Below are 22504 nucleotides of genomic sequence, written 5' to 3'. Positions count from 1 at the left end.
CGTTGGACTGTCTAACACTGTTGTTTTCCATTTGCCTCCCCCCTCCCCTGGATAAGGCCGCCCACACCGCCGGGAGCGGGAGAAGACAGGAGGGTGACCACCAGTCCTGCAGCCCCTCACCATGGCAGAGCAGAGGGCCCAGGATGTGGTCGGTGGCCCAGAGGGATGAAAGGTCGCCAGGTTGGAGATTGGCCGCGGGCGAGGAAGTCAGACCCCGCTGAGTTGCGGTTCCCCAAGGCACCTGTGTCAACATCCCCTCCCAACACCACCCTTACCTTCGCCATCTCCTCACACCCACCCCCACCCTCACCCCACTCCCCACCCCAACCCATGGTCCAATCACGCGTCTTGTCTTCTGTCTTGCAGTACCTGCTGGTGATAGAGCGGGTCCATCCAATGACCCGCGCCCCAAGCCACTGCCACAGCCGGAGCCCCCCTCCCCGTGAACTGAGTACTGATGGCGAGAACAGCTCGGACGGCAGCCCTCGGCCCGAGACTCAGGACAGTCTAAGGATGACAGTGATTTCCCGTCACAGCCGTCTCCCAAGCCCTCCACCATCCCAGAGACACTCACCTTAGTTGAGCTCTTCAGTGAAGAGGCGCCTGGGACACTATCTGGTGCGCACCACACAGCTGACCCGGTACAGCAGGTGGAGGTAGGAATTCACGAGGTGGGGGACGGTCAGAAGGTTGGCCGACCCCAGGGACTATCTGCCATCGAGACGGGTTTCGGGTTTCTGGAACGGACAGTCCTATTGATTGTTGATATGCAGTCGCCGAACCAGGGACTACATGAGGGGTTGTCAGTGAGCATCCAGCACCTGTCGGTCCAGTTGGAGGAGTCCAACCGCGTGCAGCAGCAGGAGGTGGTGCCAATGTGTGCCATCCATGTCAACACCACACGGATGGCATCCGCAATGGAAGCACTGGTTTTGGCTATGGATCAGCATGTCCAAGGCCTGGAGCATTCTGTGCAGGCCCTGGCGCAGGCCCAGGACAGGGTTGCCGCCTCACAGGCAGCCATGTGCCAGAGCCACCTGGACATTGCAATAGCGCACCTGAGCGAGGCCCTGTTATAGCAGGCCATGGCTGGAAACGTTGGTGGCGTTGCCCAGGCATTGGCTGATGTGGCTGAGACACAGTGGCCCAGTCTCAGAGGGAAATGGTGCAGTCACTGGCTGATGTGACACAGACCCAGAAAGTGGTGGCACAGTTGCAGCCTGATGTGGTGCAGTCCCAGATGAAGATGGTCCACTCCCTGTGGTAGAGACCAGAGCGGGCTGCCAGTACTGGCAGCGCCAGGTGGCGGGGGTGGGGGGGGCTCAGGGGACAGCTCCGCTTGCACCCCCTTCCCATGGAGTAGCCAGGGGGCCATCAGGCAACCCGAGGGAGGAGGAGATGACGGGGCCCGTGCCGCTGACTCCCACAGGGAAGGTGCTGGAACACCACAGCACATCGAACTCCCTCCCTCCTGTCCCTGATGCATCTGGTGGGTAGTGGGCAGAACAGGGCAGCATCACGCCACCTGGGACACCCGAGCAGCAGCCTGGCCCATCCAGCCCGGTCGGCCCAGAAGACTGCAGCCAACGGGAATCGCAGCAGGCCTTCTCCACTCCTGATGTACCATTTGGGGATCCACCAAGATGTAGCATTAGGGTCCTTAAGGCCAGAAAGTTAGACACCAGTTAAGTTGGCATGGTGCAGGGCACAGTTTAGTGATAAGAGGTAGGTCACGTTAAACACCTGTTCACACTGTTAAAATCTGTCTCGGTGCTGTCAGATGGGTGTGAGAGATGGGCTGGTCTGAGCTGGCCAGCGAGTGGGTTCGGGGGGGGTGGAGGGGAGAGAATGGGCGGATGTTGTGGGTGGCTTGGGTGGCCTGGGTTCCCCCCCTCCCCCAGACCGTCCCCACCACCGTGACCCCAGGGATCTGATGGGGCAGTATGATGGAATGGTCAGCTCGCACGCAGGGATCACCCGGGTGGGAAGTGGAACCTTGGGCAGGAGTCAGATGTTGTTGAACGATGCGGAGCACCAGAGCTCATCACAGAGCAGGTTATCATCATCATCCTCCATTGCATGGACCAGACCCAGTGTTACTGCCAACCCAGGGTCCCACCTCGTAGTGCGTCAGGTACATAGCACGGAGGGAGTTGCAGGTGGGCATGGGATGCAGTATCCACGCCAGTGGACAGTTTCCACCCCCCCCCCCCCCCCCCCGCCCAGTCGTTGAACCTGGAAGCAATCCGAGCGCTCCATCCATGGGATACCCTTGGTCCCTTGGACCATTCATGCCAAAACAAAAAGGGGGGGAAGCTCGGGCACCAACGCCTGGGCCGGGGCTGCTGCCCCACCTGTAAAAATGAAAACACTGGGTAGTAATATGCATTTACTAAGAGAATGAAAGCTCAAGGTTTTTCTGACCTATGAGAATTATTTGCTAACGCCTTGAAATTCTAATTATACCCTTGCAGCTGGTGGTTTCTATTTACCCCTTTCTCTGTGATACAAAGTGGGTGGATGACAGACTTAAATGATATGCATTTACACCTAAAACATAACAGGGGATAATTAGAACATCTAATAACCTAGGAATTCAGTGGCAGAATATTGTTGTGCTCATTATGATTGACTGTGGAGTCAGCAAATATAGTTGGTGACTCACCACCACCTTCTCAGGGGCAAATAGGGATGGGCAATGAATGCTGGCCTAGTCAGTGATGCCTACATCCTGTTGTTACAGACTGAAGGGGGACTCATTTAAACACCCAGATATCTCCTATCACTATTCGTCAGTAAACAGAAAGGTGTTTTGATTTTTTGATTTCCTCTTTTATGAATGGCGACATAATTTCCTCAACCCTTCAGTTAGGAATGCTCTGATCCTCTATTAATAAACCCACAGCAAACACAAGATAAGGTAAAATAAGAGGGATGGTTCAATTTACACACACAAACTGCAGAAATAGGTTTCACAACATCAGCCCCTTTAAACACACATATAAGAAAAGAGGGATTAAGGCGACACTGTGGCATTGCTGCCTCACAGTGCCAGGGACGCAGGTTCAATTCCGGCCTTGGGTGACTATGTGGACTTTGCACTTTCTCCCTGTGTCTGTGTAGGTTGTCTCTGGTTTCCTCCCACAGTCCAAAGATGTGCAAGTCAGGTGGATTGGCCTTGCTAAAAATAGTCCCTTAGTGCCCAAAGATGTGCATGTTAGGTACAGGGATAGGGCGGGGGTGTGTGCCTACGTGGGGTGCTCTTTCACTGGGTTGGTGCAGACTGGATGGGCCGAATGGCCTCTTTCTGCATTGTAGGGGTTCGATGAAGGGAAAGAAGGGAAAGCAAGACCACAACAAAAATAAGATTTACGGTTTCACATGAGTGAAGAATCAAAATGGTGTTTTCCTTTAGAGGTTAGCAGGTTGAAACTGCTGTAGGGTGATCCATCTTTCCAGAAGTGATGATTTCCGCAATGGAAGAAGACATGCAGAGATGAAGACATCTTAATAAGCACTGATACAGCTGTTCTGATGTAGCAGTCGAGGAGTCAGGGTCCCTTTTGCCCTTGCAGACATACTGGGATCGGATTGGATTTCTTTATTGTCACATGTTACTGAGGTACAGCGAAAAGTATTTTTCTGTGAGCAGCTCAACAGATCATTAATTACATGAAAAGAAAAGGAAATAAAGAAAATACATAATAGGGCAACACAAGGTACACAATGTAACTACATAAGCACTGGCATCGGATGAAGCACACAGGGGTGTAGTGTTAATGAGGTCAGTCCATAAGCGGGTCGTTTAGGAGTCTGGTAACAGCAGGAAAGAAGCTGTTTTTGAGTCTCTTTGTGTGTGTTCTCAGACTTCTGTATCCCCTGCCCGATGGAAGAAGTTGGAAGAGTGAGTAAGCGGGTGGGAGGGGTCTTTGATTATGCTGCCCGCTTTCCCCAGGCAGCGGGAGATGTAGATGGAGTCAATGGATGGGAGGCAGGTTTGATTTCCCCGTTGGGTCACTGTCTGTGTGGAGTCTGCATGTTCTCCCCGTGTCTGCGTGGGTTTCCTCCGGGTGCTCCGGTTTCCTCCCGCAGTGCAAAGATGTGCAGGTTAGGTAGATTGGCCAGGATAAATTGCCCTTAGTGACCAAAAAGGTTAAGAGGGGTCATTTGGGGTACGGAGATAGGGTGGAAGTGAGAGCTTAAGTGGGTCGGTGCAGACTCGATGGGCCGAATGGCCTCCTTCTGCACTGTACGTTCTATGATTGTGGTCTGTGGGTCAGAAAGTCGAGGATCCAGTTGCAGAGTGAAGAGCCAAGCCCTAGGTTTTGGAGCTTTAATATGAGCTTGGCTGGGATTATGGTGTTGAAGCCGGAGCTGTAGTCAATAAATAGGAGTCTGATGTAGGAGTCCTTGTTGTCGAGATGCTCTAGGGATGAGTGTAGGGCCAGGGAAATGGCGTCTGATGTGGACCGGTTGCGGCGGTATGCGAATTGCAGTGTATCAAGGCGTTCTGGGAGCATGGAGATGATGTGCTTTCTGACCAACCTCTGATTTTACCACCGTGTGATTTTACCACCGTGTGATTTTACCACCGTGTGATTTTACCACCGTGTGATTTTACCACCGTGTGATTTTACCACCGTGTGATTTTACCACCATGTGATTTTACCACCGTGTGATTTTACCACTGTGATGTAACCGGCGCTATTCCCAAGAGAGGTCCAAAATCAGTTTTGTTCCGGGCGCCGAGTCACACACGATGCATCCAACACGCTGCACCCAGTGGGTTCTGGATCACATCCTCGTGGGCATGATCCAGATAGTCATATTTAAATTAGCCATTCGGCTCAATTAAATATGCACAGCCCATTTTGAGGCCACATTCTCCCCATTCCCGGTAGTCACCGGCCGCACCAGTGAGGCCTCGCGCTGGCACAAATTAGTACTGGTCTCCACATTGGGGACTCGGAAGCCATTGGAGCTCCCTGGGTGGTTGGGGACAGGGAAGGGCAATACGCTAGCAGTGCCCCTGGCCCCCTGGCAGTGACAAGTTGGTGCCACATAGGGTGTCAAGTGGGCACTGCAAGGGTGCCGAGTAGGCACCACCTGAGTTTCGGGTGGACACGGTCAGGCCACCCAGTGGACAATGCCAGGGTGCCAGGTCAGCATTTCCAGAATGCCAGGTTGGCACTGCCAAGGGGTGGACCTGAGAGGATATACCGATAAAAAGGGGATGAATGGGGATATGATCGGGGGTGAAGTACCAGCCTCCCCGAACAGATGCTGGAATATGGCAACTAGGGGCTTTTCACAGTAACTTCATTTGAAGCCTACTTGTGACAATAAGCGATTTTCATTTCATTTCAAGTGGGGTATGAAGGGTGAGGGGTAAAGGGGGTGACTGAAAAGGGGGTGGGGGACTGAAAAGTGGGGGTGGACTGAAAAGGGGGGGTTGAAAGGGGGTAGATAATAAGAGGGGGCCCAAAAGGCGGGGGGTGCCCTTAGCAACCCCATTATGGGGTATGTTCACATGGGGGAGGGGGGCAATACTCCAATGCCCATGAGGATGGATGGGTGTGGGACTGGGTCATCCACTCGCCTGGGTGGTGGGGAGGGGGTGTTGTGTGGACTTTTAGTGATGGGAGGAAGGGCGTGCCATCCGGGGCTGAGGAGTGGGACATTGCCCCATATCAGTGGGGGGGTCACGTTTTCATTGGGGGGAGTTGGGGGGGGACCCTTCACCTCACTTTGCGAACTGGGCACCCTTTCAAAATAGCACCCTCTGGGAAGCCGGTTTTGCTGGTGACTTTAATGCCACACTGCAGAAAAAATCTGGGCAGGATTCTTCCACCTGAAGGCAGAGTGTTGACGCCGTCATAAAAACTGGAGAGTTCAACGACGGCGTCATCAGACCGCTATGTGTAACGATCTTCTGCCCTACAGGAGGCCAGCATGGCACTGCAGCCACCCATGCCGCTCCAGCTGCCGATACCGGCGTCAAATGGGCGCCGCGGGTCTGTGCATGTGCACTACGACCGGCGGAATGCGCGCATGCATGGCAGCCTCCTTCTCCGCGCCGGCTCCGATGTAACATGGCGTCGGGAAACAGGGGGTGGCGCGGAGCAAAAGAGGCCCCCACCACGAGAGGATGGCCCGCCGATCGGTAGGCCCCGATCGCGGGCCAGGCCATGGTGGAGGCCCCCTCCCCCCCCCTCCCGGGGTCGGACCCCCCTCCCCCCGCACCAGGCCGCCCCAGACAGGATGGATGCTGAGGTCCCGCCGGGTAAGACCAGATGTGAACGGCGCCGGCGGGACTTGGGCATTTTGGGTGGCCACTCGGTCCATCCCGGATAGTCAGGCATATCAAGGCAAAGCCTTTGTCCCTTAAAAAAAATAACTTAATCAAGTAGCCAGTTTGATGTAGATATATGTATATATTTTTCCTTCCTGTCTTCTGGACGAGACACTGTCAACAACTAATTTTTTTTTTAAACTTCCTGTTTCTGTGTTCTGATTGCAGCAATGATCAATTCTCCAGTCCACTTGACTCCTATTAAGATTCGGGGGCGCAATTCTCCCCAAACCCGGCGGGACGGGGGGTCCCGGCATAGGGGTGTGGCGCCAACCACTCCGGCATCGGGCCTCCGCAAAGGTGCGGAGATTCTCCGCACCTTTAGGGGCAAGGCCCGCGCCGGAGTGGTTTCTGCTCCACCGGCTGACGCCAAAACTGGTGCAAACGGCCTTTGGCACTACGCCGCCCGGCGTCGGGGCTGGCCGAAAAGCCTTCGGCAGTTCGCGCATGCGCCAGTGCGTCAGCGGCCGCTGACGTCACCCCGGCGCATGCGTGGTGGAGGGGGTTTCTTCCGCCTCCGCCACGGTGGAGACTGGTGGCGGCAGAAGAAAAAGAGTGCCCCCATGGCACTGGCCCGCCTAATCGCGGGCCAGGCCACCGTGGGAGCACCCCACGGGGTGCGATCGCCCCACGCTCCCCCCAGGACCCTGAGGACCCGCTCGCGCCGCCAATCCCGCCGGCACAGAGGTGGTTTAAACCATGCCGGCGGGATTGGCCTGTCAGCGGCGGGACTTCGGCCAATCGCGGGCTGGAGAATCGGCGCGGGGGGGCCGCCAATCAGTGCGGGGGGCATGCCAATCGGCGGGGCGTGATTCCTGCTCCCGCCGATTCCCGGGTGGCGGAGAATTCCGGCCATGGCGGGGGCGGGCTTTACGCCAGCCCCGGGCGATTTCCCGACCCTGCGGAGGGTCGGAGAATTCCGCCCCAGAATAGGATTTGCCTCTGAACATAGTCATTTAATTGTCTCTCACAGTTTTTGGTGTGACATGGAACAGAATAGCATAACATAACTCACTTACAGCCTTCAAAATTACTGTTGAAATGAGAAATGGCCAAATGGTCACTTGTTTTCTTTTTCTCGCCATTTAGATGATATGCTTCTTTTTATTCTTCTTACTAAAATGGACAATTTCACATCTTCCTGTTATACTCCATTTGTCAGATTTGCCCACTCACTTAACCTATCTATATCTCTTTGTAGCCTCCTTATTGTCTTCACAACTTACTTTCCTACCTTTCTTTGTGTCATCAGCAAATTTGGCAGCCATTCCTCCAATCCCTTCATCTAAGCAATTTATATAAATTGTAAACATTGAGGTCCCAGCACCGATCTCTGCGGCACACCATGGGCAAAATTCTCCGCCCCCCACGACGGGTGGGAGAATAGCGGGAGGGCCTTCCCGACATTTTTGCCGCCCTCCCGCTATTCTCCCCCCCCCCCCCGCCGAAGTCCCGACCCGAATCGCTGCCGCCGTTTTTTTACGGCCGGCAGCGATTCACAGCTGTTAGATGGGCCGAAGTCCCAGCCCTTTCCGCCGTTTTTACGAACGGCAAACACACCTGGTCTTGCCGTTCGTAAAAACGGCGTCACAAACTCGCTATTTATAACCATGGCACCGATTGGCACGGCAGTACCACGGCCGTGCCAAGGGTGCCATGGGCCCGCGATCGGTGGGCACCGATCGCGGGCAGCGGGCCCGCTGCCCGCGCACTACTTGTCCTTCCGCCGCCCCGCAGTATCCATTCGCGGGGCGGCTGAGGGGCAACCCGGCCCGCGCATGCGCGGGTTTCGCGCAAAAACGCGATGACGTCACCCGCGCATGCACGGGTTGGAGTCTTCCAAACTGCGCATGCGCGGCTGACGTCATATGACGCGTCAGCCGGCGCTAACTCCGGCAAGCGGGCTTAACGATTTTCGTTAAGCCCGTCTTGCCGGAGCCTACGGCGTCGGGCTGCTAGCCCCGACCGGGGACCAGAATCGGTCCCCGGTCGGGAAGGGGCGCGCTGCCGTAAAACCCGGGCGGGTTTTACGGCAGCTTTACGATTTCTCCCGTTTTGGGAGAATCGCGCCCCATGTGTTCCATTTTGACAACCTGAAAATAACCATTTATGCCTCCTCTCTGCTTCCTGTTAGCCAGCTAATCTTTTATCCATGCCAATATGTCCCCCCCCCCATAACATGAGGTCTTATTTTCCCCAATAATGTTTTCCCCAATAACCTCATGAAATGCCTTCTGGAAATCTAAGTGTAGTACATCCACCAATTTCCCTTATCCACAGCACATGTTACTTCCATAAAGAACTCTAATAAGTTGGTTAAATATAATTTTCCTTTCACAAAATCATATTGACTCTGATCAGAGCTTGTCCAAGTGCCCTGTTATAACTTCTTTAATGATAGCTTATAGCATTTCCCCCATGACAGATATTAGGCTAACTGGCCTGAGGTTGCCTGCTTTCTGTCTCTCTCCCTTTTTGGATAAAATTGAGATCTCATTTACTATTTTCCAATCTAATGGGACCTTCCCGAATCTAGGGCGTTTCGGAAAATTAAAACCAACGCATTAACTGTCTCACTGGACACCTCTTTTAAGACCCGAGGATGAAGTCCATCAGGAACAGGGGCACGATTCAGTGACCTATTGTGCCCGGGTCAGCTACCCGGCTCGCTCCACCCAGCGCGATCTAGATCTTGGCCTCGTTGGGTGAGAGCCCAATGGCTCATTTAAATAACCGGAAGCTGGATTCACCCAGAGCCGGGACCCAACGACCCCGCCTGCGAGATCTTGGTGGGACGGCAATTAGTACTGGTCCATGCAAACATGGACCAGGTGTAACGGCACCTGGGGGTCCCGTAGGGCATTAGAGACCCCCTGCATGGTTGGAGGCACGGCACCATGACACCTTGGCACTTCTCCGGGCATCTGGACACCTTGGCACTGCCTGTCTGTCATCCCATTAGTACTACCTAGGGGAGGAAGGCGGGGAGAGTGGGGAAACGCGGGAGGCGGGGGGGCGGGTGGAAGTCACAGGCTGCTGATCAAAATGGTGCCCTGATCTGCAAACAGCTGTTCGTGCTGGCGAGATCAGCTCTAAGTGTGGCCTCAGCGGGGAGAAACTCCTGGAGGCCAAAAGAAACAGCACTGCAGTTATATAGCAGTGTGATTCTCGGCACTGTAGCCGCCGAGTAACATCCCGCTACATGCGACCAAAGACAGACTTGAATATTTATCCGCTGAATTGTGCCCAGGGCTCTCGTCAGCCGCAGCACCAACAATTTACTCAATACCACACCTCTGGTAAATTAAAAGTCTTCCTCTAACACATTTGTTATTATTTGTAGTACAATAACTGACTTTCCTCTGAATTAGCACCCACTTAGGGGCAGGTCTACAGCAACTAATAGAGCAAAATGGCTGTAACATGATCAGTACAAACTGAATGAGCTCGGAATTTGACGACACTATGAAAAGTGGCAGCCTGATCCCTCACTACACTGGGGAGTTCCGACGATAGGAGCTCCCCACTGTACAAAACAGGGCTATGTGCAGCTTCAGCCATGTGTTCCCCGTTCAGGCCTCTTATATAAGACAAGTCGTGTTGAATAGCTTCTATAACCCCACTTCAGTAACCCCACTTAACCTTTTTGGACACTAAGGGCAATTTACTATGGCCAATCCACCTAACCCGCACAACTTTGGACTGTGGGAGGAAAGCAGAGCACCCGGAGGTGCTTCTCGGCATTGTGAGCGCTGGGAAAGCTGCGGCTAAACGGGCTCGCTGTGGGACTTTTGGGTAAATTGCACCAAATGAGTGTCATTTTGGGAGGGAAAATGGGTGCAAATTGCATCAGCTGTTCCAGCATTCTGATCACAAAGTGACAGTGCAGGTCCCCCCACCCAAAACATCGCAGGTATCTGAGCTTCAGTGCCTCCCACTCCACCACCATCCTCACTGGCATCAACTTTCTCACCAGCAACACCCTGCAAGGACCACTGTTATCAGGGCATCGAAGCTCTTCCAAAGGTTCTCCCATCAGGCCCACCCCTTCTCACCAGCAAAGAGCACCCCAGCCGACATCTGTACCCACCCTCCATTTCCAGTATCAATGGCCCCCCTACATGCCGCACTCCATGCACAGCCTTCAATCCCCCACCATTCATGTCCACCCCCTTCATGAAAATGAAAATCGCTTATTGTCACGAGTAGGCTTCAATGAAGTTACTGTGAAAAGCCCCTAGTCGCCACATTCCGGCGCCTTTCCAGGGAGGCTGGTACGGTAATCGAACCGTGCTGCTGGCCTGCCTTGGTCCGCTTTAAATGCCAGCGATTTAGCTCAGTGAGCTAAACCAGCCCCATGTGCACCTTCTTCATATTCCCCCTTCATGCCTCGCCCTTTTCAACCCCCACCCATTGGAAGTACCAATCTTGCACCCTGGCAGTGCCAATCTGGCACCTGTCAATGCCAACCTGATGCCTTGATTGTGCCAATTGCATATAATTTACATAAAATTTACAGTGCAGAAGGAGAATTTACAGTGCAGAAGGAGGCCATTTGGCCCATCAAGTCTGCACCGGCCCTTAGAAAGATCACCCTACTCAAGCCCACCCTATCCCTCCACCCTATCTCCGTAACCCAGCAACCCCACTTAACCTTTTTGGACACTAAGGGTAATTTACTATGGCCAATCCACCTAACCTGCACAACTTTGGACTGTGGGAGGAAACCAGAGCACCCGGAGGAAACCCACGCAGACACGGGGAGAACATGCAGACTCCTCACAGACAGTGACCCAAGCCAGGAATGGAACCTGGGACCCTGCAGCTGTGAGGCAACTGTGCTAACCACTGTGCTACCGTGCTGCCTGGATTTGGTGCCTGGAATGCCAATATGGCAGGGGATTGTATTGGAGCTAGTTTAGGCATGTCGGGGGGGGGGGGGGGGGGGGGGGGGGGAGGGCGGTGGTGGCTGATGGGGGTGAGGCAGGACTGATGTAGTGTTAACTTACCCTTGCGGTCTGGTGGAGGTCGTTGGTTTTCTTCCGACATTGTACAGCGGTCCTCTTGGTCACGTTGCCCGAACTAATGGTTGCAACCACTGTCTCCCAGGTGGCATTGGCGACCCTGTTGCTGGTCCTCCATCTTGCTCGCCTTGCCTCCACAGCATCCAGCAGCCTGGCCAGGTCGACATCTCCAAAATGTGGAGCAGGTCTACATGGTGCCATGGTCATGTGCTGCCTGGGAGTTAGCTCACAGGGAGCATTTAGAGCATCTCCCTCTTGTTAACGGGTGCTGCCGGGTGTGGTTCCAGTGAATCAGCTGGTGGGACAGCCAGTACCACTGTCAAGTGCTAAGTGCTGTAAAATATGGGCCGTGATCCTGCCAGTCCGGCTGCTGGGAAGGAACCAGGAAGTCACGTCCGATATATTCGGGCGCACTTTAACATTCCCCGTTAAAGCACGCCCTATATGGCATAAAGTAAAGTGTGACAATCTGCTGATGTTCAAATAAGTGAATCTGATCATAAACTTTGCTCTGTATATTCATGTGCTATGAAATAAAGCAGCTTACTAGTTCCCAACTGGCCTGGCCTCATCAATGATCTATCAGTTTGCCTTGGCAGGGATTGAAGAAACAACATTTCCTGGCAAATAAAATAGGGAAAATATCATTAATCCCCCGTACGCTATGTATTATTTGGCGTGGCACAGCACAGGCACATCTGTACAATTTGAGGGCCATGGGACAAGAATGGAGGAGTGGGACTAATTGAATTGCACTTTCAGAGAGCTGGTACAAGCATGGTGGCACAATGGGTTGAATGGCCTTCTTTGTGCTGTATGATTCAATGACTCCTAAATGTAAAATGCTCAGGCTACTGAATTAAATAGTAAATAGCACCACTATGAGACTATCTAAAGCAATACTTTAAGCTTGTAATATTGATGATCATTAATCTTGAACTGCATTTTAACTCCACAGTTGGCTTGTCAATCCTTGCAGCTTCTTTCTAAAGGAAGCATGAAGCTGCCAAATGGATATCATTTGTCCAAGTTGCTTTGTCACATTTTAGGTCAAAAATTCAAGCAACTTTCATCAAAGAACCCCAGATCGTTTTTCGTAAGCAGGTGAATTAATAATAATAATAAATGCATCTAAACAGGGAGAAGTGCATCTAGAAAGTAGATGGGGAGAAACTATTCATACTTGTGAAAGGATCAAGAATGAAACGGTAAAGAATTATGGTAATTGGAAAAAGCGGCAGAAAAAAGCCGTAGGTCTGGGATGCACTGCCTGAGAGTCAGGTGCAGGCAGATTCAATTGAAGCATTCAAAATGGAATTATAAAATTATCTGGAAAGGAAGAACGTGCAGGGTTATAGGGCACTTGGTTAATTGCTCCTTTGGAGAGCCAGGGTGGAAATGACAGGCCAAATGGCCTCCTTCTGCTCTGTAACAATTCTATGATCTATCTTCGGTGATCTGTGAAGTACTTTTTTTTACTGATGCAATAATTGTTAATAACTCCCTTGCCCAGAAAGTGTATGATTACAAATGTGGATTCCAATTCCTTCAGGTTGTTAATTGTTTAAAGAAATTTGAAAAATGTTAAATCTTACAATTTATTTTTCTTACCTATTCACTCTTCCATCATCTCCCATCAGGCAGGAGATACAAAAGTCTGAGAACACGCACGAACTGACTCAAAAACAGCTTCTTCCCCACTGTTACCAGACTCCTAAATGACCCTCTTATGGACTGTCCTGATTAACACTATACCCCTGTATGCTTCACCCAATATCTAGTTACATTGTGTACCTCTGTTGCCCTATTATGTATTTTCTTTTATTTCCTTTTCTCTTCATGTACTTAATGATCTGTTGAGCTGCTCGCAGAAAAACACTTTTCGCTGTACCTTGGTACACGTGACAATAAACAAATCCAATCCAATCCAGTCTTTGTTTCCTCTCTTCATTTCTCTTGATTTTCCATGGAAATCACACATTCTTATCCATCTTTCTACTAGCTCCTTCTTCTGTTTATTTCACAAACGTCTACCCAATTGTAAGGTCATACAGTATTTGTCTCATTGTTCAGCGAAGGTCCCCAGTGATCTCACTGTGTCATTATTGGATCACACAGCAATTTGCAGGCAAAAGATGTTGAAATTAAAACATGATAGAACAAGGCTAACTAACAGGGCACACAATGAGATGTTCCCTGCAGCAAAACTGTAGCCACAATTTACATTGAGGGAATGATAATAACATTTGATTAAAAGGTTTATTGAGTGGTAATCCATAGTTGACTAACCCAAATCAACGACACAACGTGTAAGACTGAATACCAATGGTTCAGGCATAGGTGAAATTTGAGGATAAAAGAGAAAAAGATCTGTATTTACTCATATCAAAGACATCTGTTTTTGGGCTGTTTTCATTATTGTTTGCTGATTCACTGCCCCCTGAGCTGGTATTGGGCTCCACTTGCAATGTTGCTAGAGCTTGAAGATCAAGATGTTGAGTATTGACATATGTTGGAGCTTCTCCTCCTTTGGATAATGAAGGTCTCACCTCTGACTGGACATATAAATCACTGGAGGACCCTGCAGATTTCAAATAAGAAATGTAAGGAAGGCCCATTGTAAACATAGGGGTAGAAATTCCATGCTCTGGAGAATTTAGATTAATTCTGGAGAAGAAGCTGGATCCAATGGATTTCTAGTCCATATAACCTCCATTAAGGACTTCTTAGGGTGATCCTCATAACATTACAGAGAAACTTTCATGGTGTCTGGGCACTCTCGGGGCTACATTATGAATTTCACCCAACTTCGCCCCTTATTGACCAATGTCTGCAAAGAGCAAATGTAGGTTCCATTGTGGGTTTACTAAGGAAAGAAAATAAAGGTTATTGATCTCAGAGGAATTAAGAAATCTGTAATAATGTTGTCCCTCTTTTTCCTCAAGGGAAATGCTAAAAATTATGCTGACTATTTTCTTCAGCCCAATTCAGGCCTCAGGTGTCCCATCTCAAAATGGGGCATCTTGAAGTTTCACCTCCCACCTCATCAGTGCCTCTGCTATAGGTGCAGATTTCCACTCTGAGGATTTTAAAGACTCTGGACACTGGAACAGGATAAGCAGTTGAGCAAAGTGGTGGACTGATGTCTTGTACCACTGTACTTCCTCTACCCCACACACTGCCATTTTGAGGTTGACACACCAGCCAACACTCTTTCTTAACCTCCGATAGTTAACATGCTCACTGGCACAAAGGGCATTCAACCTACTTAAGGGGATCATCAACCATTTGCAGTTCAGTTACTGAATTACTTCTTCTACTTGTGGTTGCAATTCTTTGCATTTTCGGTGTTACCTGATGAGTGCACAGGGAGTTCTGGCTAGTACTATAGAGAAACTATAGAGAAATACAGCACAGAACAGGCCCTTCGGCTCACGATGTTGCGCCGAACTTTTGTCCTAGGTTAATCATAGAATTTTGGACAATTTTTCATGGCCAATCCACCCAACCTGCACATCTTTGGACTGTGGGAGGAAACCGGAGTACCCGGAGGAAACCCACGCAGTCACGGGGAGGATGTGCAGACTCCACACAGACAGTGACCCAAGTCGAAATCGAACTTGGGACCCTGGAGCTGTGAAGCAATTGTGCTATCCACAATGCTACCGTGCTGCCCTTAAGAAGTTAACCTACACTCCCTTATTCTACCCTAATCCAAGTACCTATCCAATAGCCACTTGAAGGTCCATAAATTTTCCGACTCAACTACTACCACAGGCAGTGCATTCCATGCCCCCACTACTCTCTGGGTAAAGAACCTACCTCTGACATCCCCTCTATATCTTCCACCATTTATCTTAAATTTATGTCCCCTTGTAATGGTGTGTTCCACCCGGGGAAAAAGTCTCTGACTGTCTACTCTATCTATTCCCCTGATCATCTTATAAACCTCTATCAAGTCGCCCCTCATCCTTCTCCGTTCTAATGAGAAAAGGCCTAGCACCCTCAACCTTTCCTCGTATGACCTACTCTCCATTCCAGGCAACATCCTGGTAAATCTCCTTTGCACCTTTTCCAAAGCTTCCACATCCTTCCTAAAATGAGGTGACCAGAACTGCACACAGTACTCCAAATGTGGCCTGACCAAGGTTTTGTACAGCTGCATCATCACCTCACGGCTCTTAAATTCAATCCCTCTGCTAATGAACGCTAGCACACCATAGGCCTTCTTCACAGCTCTATCCACTTGAGTGGCAACTTTCAAAGAACTATGAACATAGACCCCAAGATCTCTCTGCTCCTCCACATTGCCAAGAACCCTACCATTAACCCTGTATTCCGCATTCAGATTTGTCCTTCCAAAATGGACAACCTCACACTTGTCAGGGTTAAACTCCATCTGCCACTTCTCAGCCCAGCTCTGCATTCTATCTATGTCTCTTTGAAGCCGACAACAGCCCTCCTCACTATCCACAACTCCACCAATCTTCGTATCATCTGCAAATTTACTGACCCACCCATCAACTCCCTCATCCAAGTCGTTAATGAAAATCACAAACAGCAGAGGACCCAGAACTGATCCCTGCGGTATGCCACTGATAACTGGGCTCCAGGCTGAATATTTGCCATCCACCACAACTCTCTGTCTTCTATCGGTTAGCCAGTTTGTTATCCAACTGGCCAAATTTCCCACTATCCCATGCCTCCTTACTTTCTGCATAAGCCTACCATGGGGAACCTTATCAAATGCCTTACTAAAATCCATGTACACTACATCCACTGCTTTACCTTCATCCACATGCTTGGTCACCTCCTCAAAGAATTCAATAAGACTTGTAAGGCAAGACCTACCCCTCACAAATCCGTGCTGACTATCCCTAATCAAGCAATGCCTTTCCAGATGCTCAGAAATCCTATCCCTCAGTACCCTTTCCATTACTTTGCCTACCACCGAAGTAAGACTAACTGGCCTGTAATTCCCAGGGTTATCCCTATTCCCTCTTTTGAACAGGGGCACGACATTCGCCACTCTCCAATCCTCTGGTACCACCCCTGTTGACAGCGAGGACGAAAAGATCATTGCCAACGGCTCTGCAATTTCATTTCTTGCTTCCCATAGAATCCTTGGATATATCCCGTCAGGCCCGGGGGACTTGTCTATCCTCAAGTTTTTCAAAACGCGCAACACATCTTCTTTCCTGACAAGTATCTCCTCAAGCTTATCAGTCTGCTTCACGCTGTCCTCTCCAACAATATGGCCCCTCTCGTTTGTAAATACTGATGAAAAATACTTGTTCAAGACCTCTCCTATCTCTTCAGACTCAATACACAATCTCCCGCTACTGTCCTTAATCGGACCTACCCTCGCTCTAGTCATTCTCATATTTCTCACATATGTGTAAAAGGCCTTGGGGTTTTCCTTGATCCTACCCGCCAAAGATTTTTCATGCCCTCTCTTAGCTCTCCTAATCCCTTTCTTCAGTTCCCTCCTGGCTATCTTGTATCCCTCCAGCGCCCTGTCTGAACCTTGTTTCTTCAGCCTTACATAAGTCTCCTTCTTCCTCTTAACAAGACATTCAACCTCTCTTGTCAACCATGGTTCCCTCACTCGACCATCTCTTCCCTGCCTGACAGGGACATACATATCAAAGACACGCAGTACCTGTTCCTTGAACAAGTTCCACATTTCACTTGTGTCCTTCCCTGACAGCCTATGTTCCCAACTTCTGCACTTCAATTCTTGTCTGACAGCATTGTATTTACCCTGACCCCAATTATAAACCTTGCCCTGTTGCTCGCACCTATCCCTCTCCATTACTAAAGTGAAAGTCACAGAATTGTGGTCACTACCTCCAAAATGCTCCCCCACTAACAAATCTATCACCTGCCGTGGTTCATTACCAAGTACTAAATCCAATATGGCCTCCCCTCTGGTCGGACAATCTACATACTGTGTTAGAAAAGCTTCCTGGACACACTGCACAAACACTACCCCATCCAAACTATTTGATCTAAAGAGTTTCCACTCAATGTTTGGGAAGTTGAAGTCGCCCATGACTACTACCCTGTGACTTCTGCACCTTTCCAAAATCTGTTTCCCAATCTGTTCCTCCACATCTCTGCTGCTATTGGGGGGCCTATAGAAAACTCCCAACAAGATGACTGCTCCTTTCCTATTTCTAACTTCAACCCATATTACCTCAGTAGGCACATCCCCCTCGAACTGCCTTTCTGCAGCTGTTATACTATCTCTAATTAACAATGCCACCCCCCCCCACCTCTTTTACCATCCTCCCTAATCTTGTTGAAACATCTATAACCAGGGACCTCCAACAACCATTTCTGCCCCTCTTCTATCCAAGTTTCTGTGATGGCCACCACATCGTAGTCCCAAGTACAGATCCATGCCTTAAGTTCACCCACCTTATTCCTGATGCTTCTTGCATTAAAGTATACACACTTCAACCCATCTCCTTGCCTGCAAGTACTCTCCTTTGTCATTGTTACCTTCCCCACGGCATCACTATGTGCTTTGGCGTCCTGACTATCGTCTACCTTAGTTGCTGGACTACAGATCCGGTTCCCATTCCCCTGCCAAATTAGTTTAAACCCTCCCGAAGAGTACTAGAAAACCTCCCCCCCAGGATATTGGTGCCCCTCTGGTTCAGATGCAACCCGTCCTGCTTGTACAGGTCCCACCTTCCCCAGAATGCGCTCCAATTATCCAAATACCTGAAGCCCTCCCTCCTACACCATTCCTGCAGCCACGTGTTCAACTGCACTCTCTCCCTATTCCTAGCCTCGCTATCACGTGGCACCGGCAACAAACCAGAGATGACAACTCTGTCTGTCCTGGCCTTTAACTTCCAGCCTAACTCCCTAAACTTGTTTATTACCTCCACACCCCTTTTCCTACCTATGTCGTTGGTACCAATGTGCACCACAACTTCTGGCTGCTCACCCTCCCCCTTCAGGATCCTGAAGACACGATCAGAGACATCCCTGGCCCTGGCACCCAGGAGGCCACATACCTTTCGGGAGTCTCGCTCGCGACCACAGAATCTCCTATCTACTCCCCTAACCATTGAATCTCCTATTACTATTGCTTTTCTATGCTCCCCCCTTCCCTTCTGAGCCCCAGAGCCAGACTCAGTGCCAGAGACCTGGCCGCTGGGGCCTTCCCCCGGTAGGTCATCCCCCCCAACAGCATCCAAAACGGTATACTTGTTTTGAAGGGGAACGGCCACGAGGGATCCCTGCACTGTCTGCCTGTTAGTTTTCTTTCCCCTGACTGTAACCCAGCTACTCTTGTCCAGTACCTTTGGTGTGGCTACCTCCCTGTAACTCTTCTCTATAACCCCCTCTGCCTCCCGGATGATCCGAAGTTCATCCAGCTCCAGCTCCAGTACCTTAACACGGTCTCTGAGGAGCTGGAGTTGGGTGCACTTCCCGCAGGTATAGTCAGCGGGGACACCAGTGGTATCCCTCACCACCCACATCCTACAGGAGGAGCATGCAACTGCCCTAGCCTCCATCCCCTCTTATTTACAAAATTAGCTGCCCCGTGGACCAACTGGACCTCCGCCCTCCGACTCTACTTCCAGTCAGCTGTACTCTAAACTCCTGGCTCTCTTCACACTCTTTGATAAATATAGGAAATTAAATGTGAGGAGCACCTTACTCCCTCCTCACCTAACTCCCTCAGTCACCAAACTCTCACTGTAGCACTCAAATGCCACAAGCTCAGCACTCAGTGCAAACCAGTGTTGAAGTATGTTTTGGTAACTTAAAGCTTGTGCACACACCAGTTTATTTCAGACACGGCTGGTCTAGTAGGCCGTCCCCTTAGGATTGAGCATGATTGGAAGAATGAGCAGAAACCATGAAGAGCAGGATAAGCTAATGGAAGAGGGAGCAAGAGAAGGAGAAGGGTTCTCAGCAGCAGGTCATATCTGCTCAATGTTCAGGGAGAAATTCTCCTCCCTGAAACATCAGTGACAATCAATGTTTGAAATGGTGTTTGAGCACTTCACTAAGGAGGGCGTCATTTAAATTTACCAACTGCTGCAGCCACAACTCTAATCTCCGAATATGCCAAAAAACGGAAGTGCAAATGGCTGTGAAGGTGAGTCTGGCTATAAACCCCTACACATCTGGTTTCTTCCAGGCTACGGCTGGAGATATTATAGTATCTCATATGCAATTCATTCTGTGACAGTCTTCTGTGTCAGCTGTTTTCAATCTCCATGGCAAACCAAAATGTAACTATTGGGCAACAAGGCCTATCCACGGAAGGATGGTCATGATTCCAGTTCGAAACCTATGCATATGTGAACAGCAGGCATACAACGGTGGCCATACCATCACAAGAAATTTGGATAGAGCAGACCATTGTGCAGTAAAGAAATTATTCCATTGCCTGGCTCACTCTGGAGAGGCCTGCAATACTTGGCTGAATGAGTATTGTGATTTGTCTGATAGGGTGCAGCTGCACAACTTTACCATTGTAAGAAAACAACTGCTACTACCACCTATCAGGCAAGAAGCTGAGGAACAGGAGAATGAGGAGGAAGTGGCAGAGAAAGATGTTGAGGAAGAAGGTAGTGAAAGAGCAGGAGGTAGAATTGGATGAAGTGGAAAGAAAGCTGCAACTTGGACAGCACTTTCTATCCAGTCTGTACATGAACAAAAAAATTCAATTCGCCATTCACCAAGAGTTCCACACTCCTTACCTCCCCTCTGTCACTGAGCATTATTACAATCCCAGGCCAGATCCCAACAGTGGCTAGGATACTGAACCAAAACCCCAATATTTTAGTTTATTTTGTAAGACTGTGTGGAAAGGAGTGACTGTGCCAAGAAATAGTAGTTTGAAACAAAACTTTATTGTTAACAAAATATAAACTCTTTAACATCATACCTGAAAATAGCCTACAATTACCCCATGAACAATGCTGCTAAATACAGTAAATATAATACCCTCAATTATCTCTATTCCCAATTAGACAACACAAAAGGAAAAACATACAGCTGTCAATCCATCCTACATCCCAATGGCACAGAGTAATACCTGCTTTCCAGAATAGATTTGGCTCCTGTTAGAACCCTTGCAAACTCTGACTGGATATCTTCAAAAAGCTGTTTCGACTTGTTTGTTTCAGCTTCCCACTTGTCCTCAACCAAGTCTGCACTGCTTTAAATACTATTAATCTTTTTTAACAATCCGACTGTGAGAGCAAAATACTTACTTGTGGACTTAGTATTAGGCATATCAGAACTCAACTCCAAAGCTTTCTCAAAATGTCTGAATACTTAGCTCCACCAGCAATGACATCATCGTCCAAGCTGAAACAAATTAACTCCCAGGCTGAAAACCGCTCCCCAGGGACTCCCCCTAGTTCAATCAACAGTGTATCAGCCCAGGCTTTTCCGATGGTCAATTTAACCTATGACTCTTAAAAGCTTTCTAGTCTTACAAAACAAGATTATTATTAAAAAGTGACTACTGCAGTCAAATACAATCTACCCCAGGCTTTTAACCCTTGAATTGCCAAATGTTTATAATTCCAGTATAGCTAAAATTCTGCATTCATCACACCATCACGCTGTTAACCATTTTCAGTGCTGTGACATCCTGGCAGACCCTCTGGACACTAGTGTGGGGAGCATGATGGCAACAATCTGAGCTTCCATTGCAGCACACAGACAGGGGGTGCCTGCCACATGAGCTGCAATGGAAGCTGGATATCAGCCATTAGATGTTACATTATGGTTGGATCTATAACTGTCATTCCAAGCAAGAAAGAAAATGTTCAAATCTCTGCACAATGCCCTGTATCAAGTTGGTGCTGACTTATTGCAACCAATGACTTGTGCTGGGAGTACTGGCTTCAAGCAGCATTGTTTTTACAATTAGTAGGCAGCGGCAAGTTGACGCAATAGAACACAGAACATAGAACGGTACAGCACAGTACAGGCCCTTCGGTCCACGTTGTTGTGCCGATCAGTTATCCTAATCTAAGATCAACCTAACCTACACCCCTTAAATTTACTGCTGTCCATGTGCCTGTCCAAGAGTCGCTTAAATGTCCCTAATGACTCAGGCTCCACCACCTCCACTGGCAGTGCATTCCACACACCCACCACTCTCTGTAAAGAACCGACCTCTGACATCTCCCCAGTACCTTCCTCCAAACACTTTAAAATTATATCCCCTTGTGACAGCCATTTCCGCCCTGGGGCAAAGTCTCTGGCTATCCACTCTATCCATACCTCTTATCACCTTACACACCTCTATCAAGCCACCTCTCTTCCTTCTTCGCTCCAGTGAGAAAAACCCTAGCTCCCTCAACTTTTCTTCATAAGACATGCTCTCCAGTCCAGGCAGCATCCTGGTAAATCTCCTCTGCAACCTCTCCAAAACATCCACATCCTTCCTATAATGAGGCGACCAGAACTGGACACAATATTTCAAGTGTGGCCTATCCCGGGCTTAATAAAGCTGCAGCAAAACCTTGAGGCTCTTAAACTCAATTCCCCTGTTAATGAAAGCCAACATACCATATGCCTTCTTAACAACCCTATCAACCTGGGTGGCAACTTTGAGGGATCTATATACGTGGACCCCAAGATCCCACTGTTCCTCCACACTTCCAAGAATCCTGCCTTTTACCCTGTATTCAGCATTCAAATTCAACCTTCCAAAATGGATCACTTCACATTTATCTAGGTTGAACTTCATCTGCCACTTCTCAGCCCAGCTCTGCATCCTGTCAATGTCCTGTTGTAACCTGCAACAGCCCGCAACACTATCTACAACTCCACCAACCATCGTGTCATCGGCAAACTTACTAACCCACCCTTCCACTTCCTCATCCAAGTCATTTATAAAAACCACAAAGAGCAGAGGTCCCAGAACAGATCCCTGCAGGACACCACTGGTCACCGACCTCCAGGCGGAATACTTTCCATCCACTACCGTTCCTCTTTTGGCCAGCCAATTCTGTATCCAGACAGCCAAATTTCCCTGTATCCCATGCCCCCTGACTTTCTGAATACCATGGTGAACCTTATCAAATGCCTTACTGAAATCCATATACACCCACATCCACTGCCCAGCCTTCATTTA

General features: G+C 49.5%; 1 protein-coding gene across 1 annotated transcript in view; it reads right to left on the bottom strand.

The window, feature by feature from the left end:
• The window catches only part of shc3 (SHC (Src homology 2 domain containing) transforming protein 3), a 279288-nt gene that overhangs the window by 19629 nt on the left and 237155 nt on the right, over positions 1-22504 (bottom strand). Inside the window, exon 10 of the mRNA XM_038804769.1 lies at positions 13757-13957. Within this exon, the coding sequence (XP_038660697.1) occupies positions 13757-13957 (201 nt within the window). The remainder of the gene's footprint in view (positions 1-13756; positions 13958-22504) is intronic.

The sequence above is a fragment of the Scyliorhinus canicula genome, chromosome 8 (assembly GCF_902713615.1).
Source record: "Scyliorhinus canicula chromosome 8, sScyCan1.1, whole genome shotgun sequence".
Classification (NCBI taxonomy): Eukaryota; Metazoa; Chordata; class Chondrichthyes; order Carcharhiniformes; family Scyliorhinidae; genus Scyliorhinus; species Scyliorhinus canicula.
This window is presented reverse-complemented; position numbering and strand designations above follow the sequence as displayed.